Here is a 19,430-nt window from a genome sequence, read left to right as displayed (position 1 = left end):
CCGCGTCCGCCTCGCCTCGCCGAGACGCTTTCAATGAGGTCTCCCGTGTCCTTCTACGAGCAGCGGTTGGAGAGTTACATGCTAGACTCCTCCAGTGTAAACACTGCAGTGTACTTCCTGAAGGCGTGTTTCCTAAACCCACCAGAGAGCCCGGCAGTGTATGTTCTGCGCTGTGATTGGCCGGCAGTGTATAACCCTCGCTGTGATTGGCCGGTAGTGTGATGACGCAAATTTTTCCGCGAAAACCGGTCCCGGGCAGGGATCATAGAAAACATATAAAGAGAAGGCTTTAGAAGCTGAAAATAACGGAGTGGGGGTTCTAAAACTTTAGCGATTTAACAGCTAGGACCATTTTAAGATTTGTTTTATAAAAAAAGTTACATGGTACAACTTTAACTCTATGGGCTTTTAGCAGGGTTTTACCCTTCAAAACGTGACTTCAGCACCAGGGGGATGCTGAGTGGGCGGGCCGTGAATAGGGCTAACTGTAGTCGGAACAGATTTATATTTGGTCGTGCACCGAAACCAGAGGTCTCAACGTGTCGCACGGCGACGCTTTGTGAGTCTGTAGATTGCCTATGTTCGCAGGGGTGACACAAGTGGGTTCCCAAATGTTTGGGGGAAAAAAAAAACACTACGATTTAAAAAAAGGAAGGAAAAACATGATATATAAAGTTGAAATGAAAGGTTCCAACTTTATATATCTTTATATATCATCATGAATATATAAAGTTGAAATGAAAATACGTTTTTATTATGATACCGATGAATAGGAACTTGAAGTACTCCACGCGAGTTCCATTGATCTAAGCTGGAACACAATCAATCGATTGATCATAACCCATTCAGAACGGGTACACATTATTGTGTATCATTATTTTATGCTTTAACTATTGAAAAATAGCAGATATACAAGCTCACAGCGCGGCACCGAGTGCCGCCCTGCGAGCTTGTAGATCTGCTATTTTTGAAAAATCGTGAAAATGTAATTAGAATTTTGACACGATTCTATAAGTGTCTTTTGAATTTTGAATTGAAGATTTTTAGAAAAACCTCTGTTTCTACGTCAGCAATCTAGCCAGCCATCGTCAAAGAAAAGGTCCTTTTCACTTCACTGGAGTTCAGTTAGTCTGTTCTTGAGAGACTACTATGTCAGTGGTTCTCAAACCTTTTCATGTGAAGGACCCCCAAAATTCTATTTATTTGGCCGTGGACCCACTGGACCCCCATCTCAAAATATTTAGTTCCAGGGACCACCCAGAAGCAAAATTTGATTTACAAACGTTCGCTTTGAAAAATACATACATTCAAAGATATGCACACATTTTCACGACTTTTTGCAAAAATAGCAGATCTACAAGCTCGCCGCGCTGTGAGCTTGTATATCTGCTATTTTTCCACTGGTTAAAGCATTCAATAATTCTAGGCCCTAAATGGGAATAAACAGGATCTGAAAATGCTGCGAAACACATTTATGATTTTCAAGGTTGAGAGCCACTGGTATAAATCATGTTTGTGGTGTGACTCCTCAGACCTGGCTTGTGATCAACCATTTCCTCCACCCTACATCCAGGTACAGGTTCATGGTCATGGACAGGTGTGGCACTGACCTGCAGAAGAAGTTTGTACAGAGCGGGGGGAGGTTCCCCAGAAAACTGGTCCTGCAGCTTGGGCTGCGTCTGGTTGGTTCCTTTTTTTTTTTTTAACAATGATGACAGGGTTCCCACGGTCATGAAATTCCTGGAAATATTTTGAAATTAGAAACATATTTTTTTCCAGTACTGGAAAAGTTTTGGAATTGATCAAAAAGGGTCCTGGAAGGTCCTGGAAAAAATAGCTATGCATTGTCTTTGGTTATTGATTTTGTTAATACCTCTGAAATGACACATTAAACATTGGCCAAATTGTCAATTATTAGAGGCAGAAATTGTGAGAATAGCCTCGCAACACGAGGCGTTGTGAGCATGTAGATCGGCTATTTTCACAATAAAACTGTGTTATACAAAATTCCTTTACTCTTAGTGCTCGTCATGATTATTTCGGGGGTCACGGCCTGAAATGGTTGAAAACCACTGGCATACACTACCTGTCTTTGGGCATTGCGCACAAGAGTAAGCGACTCGTTATTGAGCTGAATTATTGTTATAGTCCTGGAAATCGGGTGAAATATTCTGGAAAAGCTTTGGAAAAGTTTTAGAAATTAATTGGTAAAGATGTGTGGGAACCCTGTGATGACCTAAGATGACGTATCGCTTTGGCACTTGTTCAGAAGTGGCACAGTGAAGATGAGAAGAAACGTCAATCAAATTATTTTCAGATTTTTTAGTTGGTATCAAACACGACACACGTGCATATCTCCTTGAATGGGCCGTTCTGTCTGTGCCGTTAGTCATGCATCTCCATACATGGAGTTCTGTGCTCATACGAACACTAGCGTCCGTTATCTTCATACATGAGTTCCGTGCTCATACATACAATACATGGCCAGACGTAGGAGTGGTTAGCACCGCTCAAACACGATTAAGATGAGAAACCATGGACAAGGGTCTTCAACATTTTCAGGCCAGGGACCTCTTAGCTGAGAGAGAGATGAAGCAGGGACCCCCCTCTACATATTGTATAAAATTGTGTTATGTTCATAGATTTCTTAGACAGCTTAGACTTGTTTGACAGCACTGTAATCATGTTGGAGTAACGTGTATTTTCAGACATTTAACCAATTGAACCGTCAAATACTTACCCTCTACAAACCTCTTTGCCAAAAAAAGCCGATCTACAAGCTTACACGTAAGCTTGTAGATCTGCGATATTTGGCTAATAGTTCACTCAGACTAGGGTTCAAATAGTTCATGTAAAAAACTAAGTTCTTATCACACAAAGATTTGGCGGCCCCCTGTAGTAACTCTGAGGACCCCCTGTTGAAGACCCTTGGTATAATATATTGAACAATAACATGGTATGTCAAGACGATATTTTCTATCCTTTCTCTTGTTTAGCTGGACATCCTGGAATATATCCACGAGCATGAGTACGTGCACGCCGACATTAAAGCCTCCAACCTGGTCCTGAGTTACAGAGACCCCAACCAGGTCAGTAAGCTGGGACATAACGGCCAATTACCGTGCGCCATCCAAACGTTGGGTAGATTAGGCGGTAGCAGCAGCACGGTGCTTTTCGAGCAAACAAGGTGGGGGCAGGGGCAAATATTTAATTTAGAGATTAATAATGTATCGTCGGTGGCGTTATTAAAAGCGCTATTTTTAACCCATTCAGAACGGGTACACATTATTGTGTATCTTTATTTTATGCTTTAACTACTGAAAAATAGCAGATATACAAGCTCATAGCGCGGCACCGAGTGCCACGCTGCGAGCTTGTATATCTGCTATTTTTTTTAAATCCTGAAAATGAGAATTTTTACACGATTCTATAAGTGTCTTTTGAATCCTTCTAAGACTTTTTGAAAAACCTATGTTTCTATGTCAGCAATCTGGCCAGCCATCGTCAAAGAAAAGGTCCTTTTCACTTAACTGGAGCTCAGTTGGTCTGTTCTTGAGAGACTACTATGTCAGTGGTTCTCCAACCTTTTCATGTGAAGGACCCCCAAAATGATATTTATTTGGCCCCGGACGCACATCTCAAAATATTTATTTCCAGGGACCACCCAGAAGTAAAATTTTAGTTACAAACGTTCGCTTTGAAAATACATCTATTAAAAGATTTGCACACATTTTCACGACTTTTTCAAAAATAGCAGATCTACAAGCTCGCAGCGCGCTGTGAGCTTGTATATCTGCTATTTTTCACTGGTTAATGCATTCAGTAATTCTAGGCCTAAATGGGTTAAATGACAATTTGGAAACTAGTCCCTTGTGGGTTTCGGCGCAGGGGCGAGGTCTTTTTGCGGAGCGGTGCCGGTTTGATAAACCCGCCTTGCCCTGGAGTTATTAGCAATGTTTGTCTGGTGAACGTCTTTATTGTATTTTCGGTTCATATTTATTATACCGTATTTGTGTTGCATCTCTACCAGTAGCCAGTTGTGCTGTATGAGGATGTTACAAGAACAAGAGCCTGAAGCTATAGTGGCTTCGTGGATGAAAGTAATTGTTTGTTTTTGGAAATGAGACGGCCAACTTCGAAAATAAAAGTATTCCTATTCTTACAAAATAAGTAAGTAAATATTGGGAGATACACTTTCATGAAACTTCCAATATTTAATTACAGTTCTTATTTAAGTCATCAGCTGTCATGCATTACTCGGGTAGGAATGTTATGTTTTTTTTCGTTCATTGTCTCAGTCCCATCAGTGCCATCTATTGACTAAGCCAGGGGTTTTCAAAGTTGGCGAGTACCACGACAGCAGTCCAGGGGTGCCGCAAGATAATTTGATAATATTTGGGATTTATTTGAACACTTGAAAAAATATTTAGTATTATTTTAAACTTGAAGTACAAAGTTATTTTCAGTCAGTTCTAACCAAATTGGCTATTATCTCAACGTTTTCCTCGCAACATAATCACTAAAATATCATCACTGTCGGGCAGAAACCTTGTATCTCCAAGTTTCAAATGTGTACATCTTTTGGTAAAGCAAAGCAAAACTAGTGAAAACAGCCGATCTACGTGTGCTTGTAGATCGGCTGTTTTCACTAGTTTAGAACATTTTATAGATGATAAATACAAAACGAACGGTTTGGACATACAAGGTTTCCACCCGACAACGACGATATGCTATAAATATAAGGTGCTGGGAGTGAAAATCATAATGTAGGGGTGCCTCAGATTAAAAAAAAATATTTATGGGGTGCCCTGAGACAAAAAAGTTTGGGAACCCCTGGCCTAAGCTTCACACAGCTGCACTGATGATGCTGTTCTCAATTATAGATGTTTTGAATGTATAAAGCAGCAACACATTTTCATGAAGAAAACATGATTTTAATCTTATCCGTATTGTAGAGTCCCACCTTACCGTTGTCACCACATAAGCGTGGGGTGGCTCAAAGTAGCTGACAGAGTACAGCATCTTGCAATGGGCCTGGTTTACAAGATACACTACGCCTCAACATGAAGTTATGGAAATGATTTGTTATTAATAAAGTAACTCATTTTCAACTGTTTGCAATTGTATTCAAACTGAGCATGATCTAAAGAGCACAAACATGTTCAGCGGCGTTTCTGACCATGAGCGTCTGTCTGCATGCGTGAATGTGTGTGTGTCTCTGTGGATGTCCTAGGTGTATTTATTAGATTATGGGCTGGCCTATAGGTACTGTCCCGAGGGGGTCCTCAAGGAGTACAAAGAGGACCCCAAGAGATGTCACGACGGCACAATCGAGTTCACAAGCATCGATGCCCACAAAGGAGTCTGTAAGTACTAGGAAACTGTAGTTGGTTAATTGTGGCAAGTGTAATGTGACACAGTAAAGGGCTTTTACTTTTCGGAAAAAAACGACAATTTCATTTTTTTAAAAGAAACCAATGATTCTCTATGACCGCATGCACACCTGCTCCGAATTTGCCGTGCGACAAGTGGCTGCGGCAGTGCGTTTTCTTTCTCCCCCCAATCGAACCCAACTCATTGACTCCTTTTAATGACTCCTTTTAACTCACTTACTGCCAATTTAAAATGCCCCTCGAGTGGCACTAGTGCCAGAAGCCTCCATAGACTCCCATGTAATTTATAGTGCACAGATCATGCACGCCCATGCACAGATCATGCACCATGTTTGTGCAGGCTGTTCACAGCTTTCAAACAAAAAAAAAAGATTGGAAATCCGTTCAGGCATTCATGATTTATCAGCCATAATGTTTTCTTCAGATGTAAACAAAAATGGCTGCCATGTTTGAAAGATGGGGTTGTATGGGGGGTGGAACATGCAAAATCGCGATTGAAATCATGTTTACTAGATTTAATTGGGTCCAAAAAAAAAAAAAAAAATTTTTTCTTTTTTTTTTTTCTAAGTAAAAGTCGCCCAAAGTCGCTTGGCAGGGAACTCCATAGTGAGAAAGTTGCTCTAAAAGTCGCCTGGCACTGTATGAGTTAATGACTCCTTTTCGTAACCGCAGTGAGGATTCCGCACTACATTGCACACCAAATCCAATGTGTTTTAATCATGCAGCAAATGGAAAAGAACGCAACGGGCCTGTCTGCAAAGCCCTTAAATGCCTCACTATGTAACTTCTAAGCTGGTATTTTGTCCAATCTGTATGGTAGAGTATGTTAATACAATATAACTTATACAATCTGTATGGTAGAGTATGTTAATACAATATAACTTATACAATCTGTATGGTAGAGTATGTTAATACAATATAACTTATACAATCTGTATGGTAGAGTATGTTAATACAATATAACTTATACAATCTGTATGGTAGAGTATGTTAATACAATATAACTTATACAATCTGTATGGTAGAGTATGTTAATACAATATAACTTATACAATCTGTATGGTAGAGTATGTTAATACAATATAACTTATACAATCTGTATGGTAGAGTATGTTAATACAATATAACTTATACAATCTGTATGGTAGAGTATGTTAATACAATATAACTTATACAATCTGTATGGTAGAGTATGTTAATACAATATAACTTATACAATCTGTATGGTAGAGTATGTTAATACAATATAACTTATACAATCTGTATGGTAGAGTATGTTAATACAATATAACTTATACAATCTGTATGGTAGAGTATGTTAATACAATATAACTTATACAATCTGTATGGTAGAGTATGTTAATACAATATAACTTATACAATCTGTATGGTAGAGTATGTTAATACAATATAACTTATACAATCTGTATGGTAGAGTATGTTAATACAATATAACTTATACAATCTGTATGGTAGAGTATGTTAATACAATATAACTTATACAATCTGTATGGTAGAGTATGTTAATACAATATAACTTATACAATCTGTATGGTAGAGTATGTTAATACAATATAACTTATACAATCTGTATGGTAGAGTATGTTAATACAATATAACTTATACAATCTGTATGGTAGAGTATGTTAATACAATATAACTTATACAATCTGTATGGTAGAGTATGTTAATACAATATAACTTATACAATCTGTATGGTAGAGTATGTTAATACAATATAACTTATACAATCTGTATGGTAGAGTATGTTAATACAATATAACTTATACAATCTGTATGGTAGAGTATGTTAATACAATATAACTTATACAATCTGTATGGTAGAGTATGTTAATACAATATAACTTATACAATCTGTATGGTAGAGTATGTTAATACAATATAACTTATACAATCTGTATGGTAGAGTATGTTAATACAATATAACTTATACAATCTGTATGGTAGAGTATGTTAATACAATATAACTTATACAATCTGTATGGTAGAGTATGTTAATACAATATAACTTATACAATCTGTATGGTAGAGTATGTTAATACAATATAACTTATACAATCTGTATGGTAGAGTATGTTAATACAATATAACTTATACAATCTGTATGGTAGAGTATGTTAATACAATATAACTTATACAATCTGTATGGTAGAGTATGTTAATACAATATAACTTATACAATCTGTATGGTAGAGTATGTTAATACAATATAACTTATACAATCTGTATGGTAGAGTATGTTAATACAATATAACTTATACAATCTGTATGGTAGAGTATGTTAATACAATATAACTTATACAATCTGTATGGTAGAGTATGTTAATACAATATAACTTATACAATCTGTATGGTAGAGTATGTTAATACAATATAACTTATACAATCGGGGTGGTTGTGTTTTGTCCATAGACTGTATAAAAGATATGGACAAAACTAAGCCATTGGTTTCTATGCAGCGCAAATGACACAATATGGGTCCTTGGCATGGGTGTTGCCATCATAGATTGAAATGCAACCAGAGGAGGCTATTGGCTGCCAACGGTCACGTGCAACCGCAGGGATACATGGGAGAATGTGGTCGGAGCCTCCCGAAATACAGCACACGAAGAAGAACACAGCCGGCTGGTATCAGTTTAGTTGGCCACGCCCCCCACAACTTTATCATCAATTTTAACATAAATAGGACATTATTTTCACAAAATGCATATCATCGTGATTGAAAGGCAATTTTTAAATAGCGATAGGAACCATAAAGTATTCATGAAAATGTTAATTAAGGTTAGAACACGAAAGGGGAAAATGAATGGGATCCAATGGAGAACAATTCTTTTTGCAAACGACCAGGGGGAAAACAGCGCAACTAGCGGCCAATCATAGGAAGTTTTAGTTCTGTATTGGGCTCCTTTTAAATCGGCGGAACTCTCCCCCTGGTTTTGTCTCCTTGCTCTTCTATTGAGATATTTATATTGTGTCAAAGGTCATGTCAAAGGTCTCCTAGCTCCTGGTAGGAGAGGAGCACGGTACAGTGTTATTAGGGACTTTAAGCAAGGACGGCTACTGCAGTCCACTCCGGTAACTGGAAATGGATCAGTGCTCGAAAGATAAACCTGCTTTCAAACTACCTTTCCACGTAGCTGTCGGTTGTAGGCGCTTCGTGGAAACGTAGTTTGCAAGCAGGTTTATCACCACGGGAACCAAAGTGTTCAGTAAAAGGAGTGGGAATCCGTCGCCGACGACCGTTTGCTTAACGATTTTGACTACTACGCCGATTGCAGCTGTACTTCTGCTTAGCGGAGCCGTCCTGAAAACCGTACTTGCTTAAACTCCCTAAGCGAGGAGACATGCTGCAGTACAGTGTTAATGTTGTTTGTCCCTCCTAGCTCCCGGTAGGAGAGGAGACATGGAGATCATGGCGTACTGCATGGTCCAGTGGCTGTGTGGCCGTCTGCCCTGGGAGGACAAACTGCAAGACCCCGTCTACGTCAGGGACTGTAAAATCAGGTGAGCAGCTATCACATGTTTTCCTAACTGTTTTTTGAGAGGTGCTAGCCGCTCCAATACGTGACTTGATGTGCACGTCCATGTGTATATGTCCATAGCCTGGGGGCAGCAGCTGCAAACACACAAGTGCCCCTTGTTATCTTGTTGGGTACACTGTTTCTTCAGGAACAGTATTTTCCAGTGTGAAGGGTGGAGTGAGCACAGCTCACTTCACAAGGGTGGGATTTTTAATGTAATTGTATGTTACTCTTCCCTTTATTTTTTCCTTTCCCTTTTCAAGACTCCTAGCCAATACACGTAGTGATGATGAAACATGATTTTAACATGAACATTACTAGGCTTTAAAAATCGAACCCTTTTCAGATGTAATTCTTTCATACATGCTTCACACAAAATGGTAACTTCAGTTTCTCTTTGCAGGTGTTGGGACAACATCGCTGAGTTCATGTCTAAGTGTTTCCCTGCACAGGACAAACCAGGTGTGAGACACACACGCACACACAGCACACGCGCGCGCACACACACACACACACACACACACACACACACACACACACACACACACACACACACACACACACACACACACACACACACACACTCTCGCATGTAAAGGATAATACTATATCACGGGACATATTGGTGTAGGCAATTAATTAGCAGTGTGATGGACATATTTAAACACAAAGTTCCTTCCACAGCCCACGGCTACTCTCCTGGGCAACGCAATTAAATGCATAATATGAAATAAAACAAGATGTTCAAGCTTGTCCGGTCAACCATCGGCGGTTTCTGTCTGCGATCACAGGATGTCTGGGTGGGATGTAAGTCAAAACCTAACCAAATGCTCAGCGGTAAACATAACAAAGAGAGGGTTGTAGTCAAACAGATTTCATCAATATTCTCGCTGTAACATAAGTAGGGATGTTGTGCGTTTGTACATCAGCACACTGAAGAGGCAGAACTTTGTGTAGTAAATACAGCGTGTCTCTTAGTCTATGTATACCAGAGAGGATATCATTTATAAGATAAATAAATGTAATATTGGTTTTATAATGTATTGGATACATAATAAAAGTATAGTAGAAGTAGTATAATAATAATACATTTGGATGCATCCTGCTCCATATAGAACACAATGCATTGCTTTTCAGTTTGATCTAATAAATGTTTTTTATTATGTGATTAACCTCGATTAACTACACAAATCATTAATCGTGATTTAATCGTTGGACAGCAATACATTTTTATATTATAACCCATTTAGGCCTAGAAATGATTGAATGCTTTAACCAGTGAAAAATAGCAGATATACAAGCTCACAGCGCGGCACCGAGTGCCGCGCTGCGAGCTTGTAGATCTGCTATTTTTGAAAAAGTCGTGAAAATGTGTGCAAATCTTTGAATATATGTATTTTCAAAGCGAACGTTTGTAACTCACATTTTGCTTCTGGGTGGTCCCTGGAACTAAATATTTTGAGATGGGGGTCCGTGGCCAAATAAATATCATTTTGGGGGTCCTTCACATGAAAGGTTATGAGAACCACTGACATAGTAGTCTCTCAAGAACAGACTAACTGAGCTCCAGTAAAGTGAAAAGGACCTTTTCTTTGACGATGGCTGGCCAGATTGCTGACACAGAAACATATTTTTTTTTCCAAAAATCTTAGAAGGATTCAAAAGACACTTATAGAATCGGGTCAAAATTCTAATTTTCACGATTTTTCAAAAATAGCAGATCTACAAGCTTGCAGCGCGGCACTCGGTGCCGCGCTGTGAGCTTGTATATCTGCTTTTTTTATATATTTAAAGCATAAAATATTGCGTCATAATGTGTTCAGGCCTAAATGGGATAATATGGGCCGGGGTGGGTCATTATTTTCATTTAGCAGGGACATGCTCAGGCCTTGCCTTTGACAACAGAACACACACTATCTATAAATTGAATAAACTGAAGGTAAACATTTGCTGCCCTGTCAGCAAGTAATGCCTCTGTCTGATGTTTATCGTTCTCTGGTGAGAGTTCCTTGTTTGAACTTGGCACTTTGACGCGAGGCGTTGTGAGCATGTAGATCGGCTATTTTCACAATTTTCGTTTCTTGCTTACTTAATATTTGACAGTTTGGCCAGTCCTGTCGAATATTCGACTATTCGAATACTTTGAGGTTGAATCATTTGAATACTAAAAATCACTATTCGTGAATGCCCTAGTGTGTGTGTGTGTGTGTGCGTGTGTGCGCGCGCGCGCGTGCTTGCGTCAAGTTGCGTGCATGCATGTGTCAAGGCGGGACATATTTTTAAAAAGGGGTGAGGAAGATGAGAGACAAAGGGAAGTTGCACCCAGTGTCTCACCTACTTCCTTGCTACTCTGCTGCTAGCGACCAAACTGTTGTTTACCGTTCATCTGTGCGTGCGTGCGTGTGCGCGTGTGTGTGTGCACTGTCTGCTGGAGAAACTAATAAGTCACACCAAACAGAATTAGGCATGAGGCTAGAGAACCCTGGTGTAAGTGTGTGTGCTGTAACAATAGACTATGGCATAACGACACACACACACACACACACACACACCCTAACAGAAGGGTATCTAGGTTGTGTGTTGTCTGTAACTAGTTTGTGACTTCCGTAATAGCACAGTGAGTGGAAGAGATTCACTTGTACAGAAAACAAAACAATTGCAAGCTCCTCACAGTAAAACGCAGACAGTTACTTCTGGGTAATTTGTTAGAATCGACCTCCCACTGGCACCTAACCAATGGAGCCAGGCGCAGCGCGAGCACCCGCAGATTTTAATTATTTGCTTTAATCCACGCAGATGAAGTGCAGAAGTTCATGGAGGTGACCAAGTCCCTGGACTTCCAGGACAAGCCTCCGTACGACAGGCTGCGCGCCATCCTGCAGGCCGGCCTGAAGGCCTCCGGAGCCAAGGACGACGGCAAGCTGGAGTTCAGCGCGGCGCTCAACGGAGCCGGTCCCAAGTCCCCTGCTAAGGTGAGAAGAGAACAGTCGAGTGGTGATATTCACGTCATCAGCTCATAAACGCGCCGCTTTGTATATGTATGCAATGTATAAAAACGTCCACTTCATCTCCGTGAGTGAGTGAGTCACGCTCATGTCTGTGAGTCACGCTAATACACAACATTTCCTTACCGATCGACTTCAGTTCCTCCCTCCCATTCTAACCATGAAGGCAGATCACAAGTCAGGGAATATTAATAAAAACCTGGGAATAAATTCCTTACCAAACAATTTCTTCACCAATGTGTTCGTAAAGGTGTCTAGTAACATATCTAACAAAGATTGAAATTCAACATCCCTAGGAAGATCTTTGACAGCTAGGGTAATTATTGTCCTCATTCACTCACTATACACTATACTATAAGGGAAAAAATTACTGCCAAAAAATATGCTTTAAGTGGGATGTGAGGGGTCTAACTAGGTGTTTTAATTATTCTGAATCCATTGCAAGCATTTGTTTTGCACGGAAAACATTCATTGGGCTAAAAACAATAAATAGAAATGATGGTTTAGTGATGAGTCACAGTGGTACGGGGTTTCATTTTTAGCCCAAGGAATGTTTTTCGTGCAAAACAAATGCTTGCCATGGATTCAGAATAATTAAAAACACCTAGTTAGACCCCTCACATTCCACTTAAAGCATATTTTTTGGGAGTCATGTTTTCCCTTTTAGTATAGTGTATAGTAAGTGAACGAGACCCAGAATTACCCTAGCTGACAAAGATTTTCCTAGGGATGTTGAATTTCAATCTTTGTTAGATATGTTATTAGACACCTTTTACAAACACATTGGTGAAGAAATTGTTTGGTAAGGAATTTATTCCCAGATTTGACGGGTATTCTGCAAATTTTCCCTGACTATAAGTAACACATTTGGTGTAGCACTCACTCACACGGGTCTGCACCGTGTCGCTGATGGGCTGTGGCTTTCGCAAACAGCTCAGCTGTGTAACCGAACTGGGGCTGCGTGGGCTTTCTCGTCCTTATGGCGTGTTACTTGTGTACTTAGTCATACAACGGTGACATACTGCAAAAATAGCCGAGCTACAAGCTCAACTCTTTTTTTTCTTTTTTTTTTTTAACTCTTCAAGTTTTTGTGGCTCTTTTCTGTTATGTTTTCCCTTGGACTCTGGCATTTTAAGGTGCTATTTGTATATTTATTTTTGCTGCGTACTAATTCACATGTTCTCATTAGCAGAGTTATAGAGAATTAGTGTATCCCCACGTGACACCTCTCAGCCAATCACAATGCTGTACTTCCTCTAGGTGGGCCAATATTTATTGATGCCATGGTATGAAGAATTATTTTATCTAGAACATTTTGTACTGTGTATTTTACATGTTCTCTTTGCCAGGCTTTAACAGTATTTGATAGTGTGCTGTTCAAAGTTATTTTAAACAATAAAAACTAAACTGAAAAATCCCTCTGGAAAAATCCCTTTGGAAACTGAACTGAATTAAAAACTAATGAAAAATACTAAACTAATACTCATGCGGCTCCTCCAGTACACATTACTAGAGTCTTTATTTCTGTTATTTTGTTATGAAAAGTGCCCAATGCGTCCAGCACTTGTTATAGTTATTGCTGTTGCAGTGGGCAGATTGTTTCTCTACTGGATTAAACAAGTGCAATGCGCCATCATTGACAATCATGACAAAACCAAAGAAAAACACAACCCATTTCACATGGCTTCATATACTACAGGGTTCCCCAATAGGCGGCCTGCGGGCCATTTACGGCCCACGGGGGGCTACTGTCTGGCCCACACCAACCCCAGTAATAATGGTGGTATAAGAGCACCAACAACACTAGTATATCGTCGTTGTCAGGTGGAAATCTCGTATCTCCAAATTTGTATGTTCTTTAGCAAATCATACAAGGCCGTCGCACAAAAGTAGTGAAAACAGCAGATCTACAAGCACACAACGCCTCGCACCGCGTGGCGTTGTGTGCTTGTAGATCGGCTGTTTTCACTAGTTTAAATCATTTTTAAAATGATAAATTCAAAAATTCAAAACGAACGGTTTTGGACGTACAAGATTTTCACCCGACAACGACGAAAACTGTCGCTGGAGTAGCGGGAACGCCACCGTCGCCCCCTGCAATGTTGTGGCCCTCGGCTTGGTACCCTAGACATAATTCAGCACTTGGGGAAAACTAATTGGGGAACCCTGATATACTAGCAAACTGTTCCCAAAGTGGTCCTTGGGGGGTCCCCTGCTACAGTGCAGATTGTCAAAGAGTTAAGTATAATGACATGCCCCAAAAACGGATTGATTATGAATCCATTAATTTCATTTCAAAGTATCGATCACTTTTTATAATGAGCTTAAATCAGTACTTCCTATTTAAAGTGTTGCACTCCCTATTTCAGTGGTTCTCAACTTGTGGGTCGGGATCTGCACATTTCTAAAATGATAATTTAAGGACTTTTTTTATACCCCTAAAATGACAAATTAAACATTGGCCAATTGTCACATTTTAGAGGCAGAAAAGGCGTTCTGAGCATGCAGATCTGCAATTTTCACAATACAACCGCGTTATACAAAATGTAATTCCTCAAGTCTTAGTGCTCGTCAGGATGGTGGTGGGGGGGGGGGGGTCCCCAGTTCAAATATGACTATTTTGGGGATCGCCTCCTGAAAAGGTTGCGAACCAATGCCCTATATTTCACAGTGCAATAATAAATGAGATAATTCCGTCTCGTGCCCCCCCTCCCCCCACCCCATCAACACAGCGGCACTGCTGGCTACATATGGTCGGTGCCACCGGGGAGGTGGCCCGTGCCAGCCGAGAGGTTACCTGGCCCCGGCGCCCGTTATTGTATGTAATTATCCCGCCAATCTGTTCACCTCAGCGGGCGCCGCCGCGCCGATCATGAGGATAGCAATTGTCAAAATGGGAAGGCAAGCGAAGGGAGGAAAAAAAAAATGGACGGGGGGGGGTGACGGATAGTTCAAGTCTGAGAAAGGGGAGGGGTTTGTTCATTATCCCATTTAGAACGGGGTACACATTATTGCGTATCGTTATTTTATGCTTTAGCTATTGAAAAATAGCAGATATACAAGCTCACAGCACGCTGCGAGCTTGTAGATCTGCTATTTTTGAAAAATCGTGAAAATTTGAATTTTGACCCGATTCTATAAGTGTCTTTTGAATCCTTCTAAGGTTTTTTTTGAAAAACCCTGTTTCTATGTCAGCAATCTGGCCAGCCATCGTCAAAGAAAAGGTCCTTTTCACTTAACTGGAGCTCAGTTAGTCTGTTCTTGAGAGACTACCATGTCAGTGGTTCTCAAACCTTTTCATGTGAAGGACCCCCAAAATGATATGTATTTGGCCACGGACCCCCATCTCAAAATATTTAGTTCCAGGGACCCCCCCAGAAGCATAATCTTAGTTACAAACGTTCGCTTTAAAAAGACATATATTCAAAGATTTGCACACATTTTCACAACTTTTTCAAAAATAGCAGATCTACAAGCTCGCAGCGCGGCACTTGGTGCCGCGCTGTGAACTTGTATATCTGCTATTTTTCACTGGTTAAAGCATTCAATAATTCTAGGCCTACATGGGTTAAAGAGTCTCGTACGGAACGGATGGTGTGTGACAGGGATGGATGGATGAATGGAGGGATAGATGGAAGAATTACATCGAGAGAGCTTGATTTGCCCCCATTAGGTACGTCAGTGATTCTCTATACATTTTTGATTTCAAGGATCCCCAGTTTGATGTACATTTTATGTTTTATTAAAAAATTAATAAGAAATCTGGCGCTCGTTTCGCAAATCACTGCACCGATCGGCCTGGAGTAAGGATGCAAATTATTGATTGATTGATTCATTGAAAGTTGATAACCTTATCGATCGATTAACCGATTAATTTATAAGCGGGGGTTTTTTTAGGTGCCGCAGTCGGTAGTGCTGTCGCCTCACAGCTAGAAGGTCCTGTTCAATTTACCCCCGCCGGGGACGCTGTGGGTGCTGGGGGCGTGTTCTCGCCTCTGCGTCATCAGTGCTCATACCCCAGGTGGGGTTGGCAAAAGGGCCTTTCTGTGTGAAGTTTGCATGTTCTCCCTATGTCTCCTAGGGGTAGGTACCCTCACAAAAAAAAACATGTAGTAATCCTGGTCTCTATAATGCCTGGGTTGGGGAACGTGCATATCGTTTTCGTATTTTATCTGCGCTCAACAGGTGTGTGATAGGGATGGATGCACCCCTAGTAACTGGTATGTATTCCATCTTTCAGAAGGCCGTCAAGAGGAAGAAGACGTCGGATAAGGAGGATGCAGGCGACAAGACAGACGGAAGTCCAGTGAAGAAAAAGAGGGCCCCGAAGAAGAAGACATCCACGGATGAGGATGACGACGAAACGGACAGAGCTCCCGCTAAGAAAAAGAAGGTTCTAAAGCAGAAAGGTAGAGTTTATTTATTTTCTAGGTGCTCATTGAATATAAAAGGTGACATTTAGAATGGAATGTAGTGGTTGTCACAACACTGTGTGTCAATATATTTTTCCCCATCTCCACAGAAGTGAATGGTGTGAAAAAGACCGACAGTCCCAAGAAAGTGTCCAGCCCCCAAAAACGTGCCAGTCCCAAGAAAGCGCCCAGCCCCAAAAAACGTGTCTCCTCAAAGTTGGCGGAAATGGGAACACAGACCACACCAGGACTAAAGGCCAATAAAACCAGAAAGCGAACCAAGAAGACCACATCCTAACTGTCCCCTTTATACTCTTAACCCCTTCAACCCCTACAGGCTTTCTAAACACCCATGCCCTATCTTCATTTTTCAAGATCTTTAAAAAATGTTGGAGGAGGAAAAAAGGCAAAACTTTGTAACATTTTTTAAAATGTATTCCAAAATAGCCAGTCTACAACCTCAAAACTATGATTTTCCACCTAAGACGTTCCCAGAATAGGTACACCAGGGTTAAAGTGGTTAAGAGATTACGTGTTGTTATTTTATTATATGTTTTGTAAGAGAGGTAGATCTTTTTTTTGCACACTCCTCCTACGAGATCAACCGGCGCGTCGAGACAAGACCCATGGGCCAAATATTGTAGAGTAAGGGACTCGCGCACAGGTTTAGGTTTTGTTTCTGTTCTCTGCTGTTACTGTGGGTCCTCTTCATCCACTTTGACCCGCTTTCACAAACTTTATTTTATGTTGTGTACAATAATATGTTCTGCTGCTGTACGTTGATGTCTGTCTTTGTTAGAGTAATAAAGAAGAAATTGTTTTTAAGATTGTCTTATTTTAACATTAGTTTTAGTTTCGGTTTTAGGTGAGAGCATCTTGCTTATCTAATTTCAATGACCTCAGGTTCAACTAAGAGCCAGAGTGGTTTGCTGGTAAATCATTGGACTGCAGTGATTGGATTTGGAACTCGAGTGTACTGTAACTTTTGAGTGCACAAATGTTTGTGCACTCTTTAAGTGTTAAATTAGCACTGAGAAAGTTACTTTCCACCACTGCTGCTATACAGGATTTGGAATTGGTAAGTTTGGGAGCAGTTATTATAATTTTTTAAGATCTGTTTTGGGGCTTTTATCCCTTTATTGATAGGGCTGTAGACTGACAGGAAACGGGGAGCGAGATATGGAGTGACAGGCAGCAATGGGGATCGGGACTTGAACCGCCGACACGCTGTCAGGCTACAGCCTATGTGGTGTGTGCCTGGACCGGTAGGCCAGCGGGTGCCCCCAGTTGGGGAATAAAGTAGTAGTAGCCGGGGAGCCACTGTGCCTAAATGAGAGAAGACCTGTGATGTCATGACATACTCCAAATTTTAGTTTTTCCTATTAATTTGGTCAATAAGGTACACAGAATGAGAGGCCTGCTCTGCCGGAAACACTGCGAAAAAAAGTTTCCCATTGACTTCACTATACTGGAAAAAAACACACCAAAAAATGTAGCATGTGAGGGGTCAAACTAAGGGTTCTTCATGATTCTGAATCCATTGCAAGCATTTGTTTTGCATGAAAAACATTCCTTGGGATAGATTTCAGCCTCTCAACCTGTGAAAAGTGATGAGTCAAAATGTTTTTTTTTTTCTTTTCTTTTTTTTCTTCTATTGATTACTCACACCATGGAGACTTGAGTTCAATTTAAAAAAATGTATTCGACACATTCCTACAACAAAAAATGGATTATAGTAAATGTACTCCCATTGATACCGGATAGGTCCCAAATGCACTTGGGTCCCCATCCGGAATCAATGGGGGTACATTTATTGTGATAACATTTTTGGCTTGGGAATGCGACAAAAAAACTAAAATAGGCCTATTATTGAACTCAAGTCTCCATAGCGTGAGTAATCAATTGAAAAGGCATTTTGAGAGTGAACTACTCCTTAAGTGTCTTGCTCTATCCTCCATCACTAGCTCAGTGGCCTTGTGTTGTGCTTGTACATCAAACAGCCTCACGTTACAGAAACGGGAGATAGGCCTGGCCTATGGCTCGTCAAGACTTACTTATCCACTAAGCCAAGGCCGCCCCAAACATTAGGAACTCCTGGAGCCTCCTGTTCAGGCCTAAAGTCGGGTGAGTAATATTTTATTTTGGAATCTGGTGATTAACTTTCAAATACCTTTTTCTTGGAATAGATCAGGGGATCTGTTGGGTTTGCACGGTCTGGTTCCTATGCAAAGGGACGTTCTGAGACAATGAGCATCTGGTCACAGAGCTCTTGGGCCCTTACGCGTCCGTCCGGTGTGGGAATCCACCCCTGGTTTTACGGGGCTAGTCATCTAATAGATGGTGAGTGAATCCACAGCTAAATTACATTGTCACTGTCGGGCAGAAACCATCTTTTTCAACCTTTTTTATTTGCTTTAATAAGTCATTAAAATATTAAAATTCTGGCCTCGTCGGATCCTCAAACTGTCGCTCAAACCATGTTAACTCCAACTCGGATTTGGTTTCCATCTTACTTTTGTCATTCTAATCAATTGATGGACAAAACGACTATCTCCACATGAATGATCAAAAAACTCCACTTGAGCTGTATTTGGGTAAAGTGATGATAACATAAGGACCCATTCGTGTGTGTATATATATATATATATATATATATATATATATATATATATATATATATTCATGGATCTATTACAAGTCTGAAACAAAGATTGATATCTGACAATGTAAGTCACCATACCAACTTAACAAAGTTAATATTTTGGACATAGTTGGTTTCTGCCCCACAGCAGAGATTAACTTTTTAAATAGATGAATATATTTTAACTTGGACGCTACTCGCTAGGGGAGATGGATGTGAGCTTCAGGCAGTACTACTTGTTGACCAGTAGGGGTCCTACCGAACCCAAAGGTTCAACCCATTTAGACCGGGAACGCATTCTCACGCATTATTTTATGCCTTTAACTATTAAGAAATAGCAGATATACAAGCTCACAGTGCGGCACTCGGTAGATCTGCTATTTATGAAGTCTTTGAATATTTTGATCCGATTCTATAAGTTTCCTAAAATCGTAAGG

At 40.3% G+C, this 19,430-nt stretch overlaps 1 protein-coding gene across 1 annotated transcript in view; it reads left to right on the top strand.

Annotated features, from left to right (window-relative positions):
- The window catches only part of vrk1 (VRK serine/threonine kinase 1), a 28,136-nt gene extending 11,076 nt beyond the window's left edge, over positions 1-17,060 (top strand). The window contains exons 6-13 of the mRNA XM_080750786.1: positions 1,574-1,682; positions 2,997-3,089; positions 5,234-5,366; positions 8,798-8,918; positions 9,339-9,397; positions 11,732-11,907; positions 16,181-16,349; positions 16,463-17,060. Of these exons, the coding sequence (XP_080606912.1) occupies positions 1,574-1,682; positions 2,997-3,089; positions 5,234-5,366; positions 8,798-8,918; positions 9,339-9,397; positions 11,732-11,907; positions 16,181-16,349; positions 16,463-16,650 (1,048 nt within the window). The 3' untranslated portion in view covers positions 16,651-17,060. The remainder of the gene's footprint in view (positions 1-1,573; positions 1,683-2,996; positions 3,090-5,233; positions 5,367-8,797; positions 8,919-9,338; positions 9,398-11,731; positions 11,908-16,180; positions 16,350-16,462) is intronic.
- The last annotated feature ends 2,370 nt before the right edge of the window (positions 17,061-19,430 follow it).

Source organism: Nannobrachium achirus, assembly GCF_963921795.1.
Source record: "Nannobrachium achirus genome assembly, chromosome: 20".
In the NCBI taxonomy this organism is placed as follows: domain Eukaryota; kingdom Metazoa; phylum Chordata; class Actinopteri; order Myctophiformes; family Myctophidae; genus Nannobrachium; species Nannobrachium achirus.
This window is presented reverse-complemented; position numbering and strand designations above follow the sequence as displayed.